The following is a 5267-nucleotide window of genomic DNA, read 5'->3' as shown; positions in this document are numbered from 1 at the left end:
ATGATAAACCAGAGGGCAGGACCATTTTGGCATTATAGCGCTTCAGAAATCTAACAATCATATGTGATCCTTTAAATCAGATTCCCCGTACTGCAAATAGTTAAAACATATTATAATAACACTTTATATATTTTATTTCATAATATATATTGTTTATAAGCTCATAATAGTGATAACAAATTTAAACCAAAGCTATACTTAGAGTAGAGTAAGCATAACTCACTTGCAGATGTGTTTGATAGAAACTGGGTTCTGCGGGGGCAACATTTTCTGAGCCGAAAAGCTCTTTTTTCTCAGAGCCTTCTGGCGCTCTGGGGATTTAATATAGTACATACAAGATACTAGAGGTTGGGGGAGGTTTAGAGAGAGGTTAGATAGAGACGGAGATAAAGAGAGAGAGAGAGAGAGATAGAGAGAGAGAGAGAAAAAGAGAAAAGGTAGATAATGTGATGAATGAAGGCAACCCTCGCATGATATTCATAGCCCTCAGCCTTGGACTACGTTGGGTGTGCCTTCGGTGGTACGCTACATGTACGAGGGTACACGTGGCAAGCTTTGGGTGGGGCGACGTTGTTGATTCGGAGCCTAGTATGCGAAAACGTGCGGAGTAGGGCTTCTCTACGCTACGCGTTCATGTATAATCTCACATCAGCCACTTCCGACTTCCAAATTCCGGAAAAATCGTATACGAGCTCCATTTTCGACATTCGTTATATTCACGCATAGGCGGAGACGTACTCTACAGCTTTCATTTAGAATCCATCGGCAATTTTTGACTTTATTTTTAAAGTTATATTTTTAACAGACCTTCACAGGTAAAGTCCGTTAAAAATTCATAACTTTCTCATCCGATGTCTGTTTTCGTTTGTCTTTTTATCGTTGAGCTCCTATTAACGAGTTCTTCGAATCTTGTTTAAGTTGTCTTGGCTAAAAATATGTTGATCAAAGATTCGAATTCCAGGCTGCATACTACTATGCCAAACCTTAGAAAAATCCTAACTTCCTCACATGAAGTCAGATTTACGTTCTTTTTATGCACACACTCGGTTTAACGTATACTATGACTTTCATTTAGATCGCTAAGGCTAAAAAGTACTTTTGTCATAAACTCACTGTTTACGTCACACAACGTCATGTTAGTTTTATCGCGAAACTTCGATAGGTCATAACATCTTCGTTAAAACTCGGATTTCAGCATAATTTATATCACCAGAATCCTTGTCATGACCACTACAACTTTCTTCATAGATATTAGGCTTATCTATTATTTATTTTAGTCTCTTATTTTCATTCTTAATTTATTATATCTTACTATATAAGTATAATACACATAAAATCACATAATTCACATAATATCAAGTAATTCCTCTTTATTACTTCAATTTAAGTTACAATTGCTGACCCTAACCATTACATCACTATACCAATGATCAACCTATAAACACGGGCGTTACAAAAACACCATTTGTTAACGCAAACAGAAGATCCTTCTTGTTTATAATCCCTCACACACAAATATAGATAGGGATGGCAAAAAAACCCGAACCCGACGGGGAAACCCGATTCTCGAATATTTTGGGTCGGGTCGGGTCGCTATTATCGGGTTTCGGGTCGGGTAACGGGTCTTTATTGGGTATTTTATCCGGGTTCGGGGCAGGGAGTGGGTATGCGCGCCCCGACCCGACCCGCCCCGAATATATATATATATATATATATATATATATATATATATATATATATATATATATATATATATATATATATGAAATTACATTGCTGCCCCTTGAACACATGACCCTAAAATCACGTTTCCACTCCAGTATCCTCCTTACACTTCTCTTCGTTCAATCATTCTTCTACTCCAGCCGACACACCCAAAAATCGATACACCACAAGGGAAGCAGCGAAGAGCGTAGCAGCGATACACCACAAGGGAAGCAGAAAAGAGCGAAGCAGTGACTCAGCGACTCAGCAGCGAAGAGCGAAGCAACGACTTAGCAACACGCGACGACCAGGGAAGCAGTGAAATCCATTGAAATCGACTTTTTTTTTCTCTTCCGACCAGTTAGACGGATACTCAACTTGTAATTTCGACTTTCGATCACAGCTTGTAATTTCGGTATAAACATTGAAATTTCAATTCTTAAAATCGATCACAGCTTGTAATTTCGATTCTTGAAATCCATATGAACATTAAAATCTGTTTGTGGTATTAATTTCGATTGCACCATTTGTAATATGTTTATTGATCATAGGTATTAGTAGCTTAATAACTTATTGATCTTAGGTATTAATTTCGATCACAGCTTAATAGCTTATTCACCAAGTCTGATTTCTCTACACATGGTATATGTAATATGTTTATTGATATTTCATTTCCTTATATTGCATCATTTGGGTATGAACTATGAATTTGTATCTAACTATCTTTGCTATTAGAATATAAAAGTATTTATTGGCTTCCATGAAATTTTTGGTCTAGATACTTGAATGATATTACAAATATAGATATAATAAATATAAAGAAACACCGGGGACTCGTTTAGCAATGTTATTATTAACCTTCTATTTGAATTTAAGTTTTGTTAAGATTAAATTTTTATTTGATATCCGGCTGTATTATTAGACATTGATTTGGATTCCTTTAATGAAGACTAAGATGTTGTCAACTTTGGGTTTTTGATACATTAGAATTGTTGAATATGATATGACATTGGTTATTTTTCAGCAAATATGAATTCAACCGATCAAAATCATGCTCCAACTGCAAGTAGTCAAGATGTGGGAGGTTCGGGTTCTAATCAACAAAATACCGATTCTGTGGATCAACAAGATGGGACAAATATTAATGATACAGTTTTTGATGAAGATGGAGATGAAGTTGTTGGTTCGAAAATGGCAACGCGTTCACTGGCATGGCAACATTTTATAAAATTTAATTTGAATGGTGAAGTTAAAGCAAGATGTAAATATTGCTCTAAAGTGTTGGGTGCAGATAGCAAGAATGGCACAAAACATTTACTTGCACATCATAAGCGTTGTATACACAAACCTTTTACAGATATCCGTCAGTCTATCTTGGTGCACGAAAAAAAGAAAGTAGATGGTACTACAACGCATGTTTCAAATTATTCATTTAATGCTGATACTTCTAGGAAGGATTTGGCTGAAATGATTATTTTGCATGAGTATCCGCTTTCAATTGTAGAACATCATGGATTTAGGAAGTTTGTGGGAGGTCTTCAACCTTTGTTTAAGGTTCCTTGTCGAAACACCATCAAGGAGGACATCAAAAGAATTTATGATTATGAAAGGGATAAAACTATGAGTTTGTTAGCAAAGAACAAAAGCAGAATTGCAGTTACTACTGATATGTGGACATCTAATCATCAAAAAAAAGGGTTTATGGCAATCACAACACATTTTGTAGATCAAAACTGGAACTTGCAAAGCAGAATTATGAGGTATATTATACTTATTTAACTACAATTTATACGTACTTATTATTTATATGTTAATATTAACATATATATATATATATATATATATATATATATATATATATATATATATATATTCTTAAACAGGTTTATTTACGTGCCTTGTCCGCATACATATGATGTTCTTGCCGACATACTTTATGCTACTTTGTGTGATTGAAATCTTGATAGGAAAGTGTCATATGCGTTGCTGCGCACATATTCTCAATCTTATTGTGCAAGATGGCTTATCTCTCATTAAATTTGAGATTGAGAGAATCAGAGAGAATGTTGCATTTTGGTCTGCATCACCAAAGAGGGAACAAAATTTTGTGACAGCAGCAGAGCAATTGGGAATACCATACTCAAAGAAGTTGATAATTGACTGCAAGACACGATGTAACTCTACATTCTTGATGTTGAGTGTTGCTATAAGCTACAAAGAGGTTTTTGATCGCGTGAAGACAAGAGACCCCAAGTATATATGTTTTCCTACAGACCAGGATTGGGAGTTGGCTAGTGAGATTTGTGAAAGATTACAACTTTTTTATGAGGTGACTGATATGTTCTCTGGTTCAAAGTATCCTACAGCTAATGTTTTTTTTTCCTTTGATATGTGAGATTGGATATTCTTTGCGTGAGTGGACGAAATCTCCTATTGAGGAGATTAAGGTGATGGCTAACCAAATGCTTTCTAAGTTCAATAAGTATTGGTCTGTAATTCATGGGATAATGGGAATGGCAGCAGTTTTAGATCCATGATACAAGTTAAAGTTTGTGGAGTTACTTTTGCCTGTGCTTTATGGAGAAGAAAAGGCAAAGATTGAATTTCAAATTTTGGAGGGGTTTGTCACAACTTTGTTTCAAGAGTACGAGTCAAGTAATGCATCTAAAAAAAGGAAGAGTGAAGGTATTGTATTCTTCTTATTGTTTATATAATAAATGGAACATTATCTTAAATTATTAACATTTTTATACTAAACATTACGTGTTTGTGGTGGTTCAGTTCCTGGTTCATCTTCATTTGGTTCTAGTATCTCTTCTGGTCATCGTGTTGGATTCAAAAAGCTCTTATCGGATATTGCTTCTATTACTAGAGATGATGATGAATCAGGAGGTATGAGTGAGTTGGATAACTACTTGAAGGAGAAATTGTTGCCTAAAGACATGGAACTTGATTTGCTGGCATGGTGGAAAACAAATGGGATTAAGTACCCGACACTACAAAGGATAGCTAAAGATATATTAGCTATTCCTGTTTCCACTGTTGCCTCGGAATCAGCTTTCAGCACAAGTGGAAGATTAGTATGTCCTCATCGTAATCGACTTCATCCAAAGACATTGGAGGCTTTAATGTGTGCTCAAAGTTGGTTGTTGAATGAAATTCGAGGTAGTATACTATTTTATATTAATTATATGAAATTGTGATTTTTTTTTTGCATATTAATAATATTAATTTTACACAGCAACTTGTTCTGAAGAGACGGAGGCATATTGCCGTTCTGTTGAATTTGATTATGATGTGGAAGAGGTAAAACGAAACTCCTAAAAATATTAATTATATATAGTTTCCATGATTTGGTTTGATTTTGAGTTTGTTTAATATTTTGTAGGAAAACACTAAAGAAAGCGGGACAACAAGTTTGGATGATTTTGTTTGATTTTGAGTTTGTAACTTTGTTTTAATGTTAAGTGGTAATGTATTATTGTGATGAATTAGTTTTTAATGTTGTGTACTTGGGTGTTTTGGTTGATTGGTTGATGTTACAATATTAGACTATTAGTAAT

General features: G+C 34.8%; 1 protein-coding gene across 1 annotated transcript; it reads left to right on the top strand.

The window, feature by feature from the left end:
• The first annotated feature begins 2733 nt into the window (after nt 1-2733).
• Nucleotides 2734-4099, top strand: LOC145007121 (zinc finger BED domain-containing protein RICESLEEPER 2-like). The gene is made up of 2 exons (XM_078966109.1): nt 2734-3464; nt 3763-4099. Exons 1-2 carry the CDS (start codon nt 2734-2736, stop codon nt 4097-4099), a joined length of 1068 nt encoding a protein of 355 aa, XP_078822235.1.
• The last annotated feature ends 1168 nt before the right edge of the window (nt 4100-5267 follow it).

This window comes from Lactuca saligna, chromosome 7 (assembly GCF_052625555.1).
Source record: "Lactuca saligna cultivar CGN05327 chromosome 7, ASM5262555v1, whole genome shotgun sequence".
Lineage (NCBI taxonomy): Eukaryota > Viridiplantae > Streptophyta > Magnoliopsida > Asterales > Asteraceae > Lactuca > Lactuca saligna.
The sequence above is the reverse complement of the archived record's forward strand: the minus strand, read 5'-3'. Positions and strand labels throughout refer to the sequence as shown.

Excerpts from the sequence above, each read along its gene's own strand:
- LOC145007121 (XM_078966109.1), top strand. The coding sequence starts at position 2,734 with ATGAATTCAACCGATCAAAATCATGCTCCAACTGCAAGTAGTCAAGAT. Across the intron at positions 3,465-3,762 it reads TTGCAAAGCAGAATTATGAG|AGAGAATGTTGCATTTTGGT; the intron begins GTATATTATACT and ends TGAGAGAATCAG.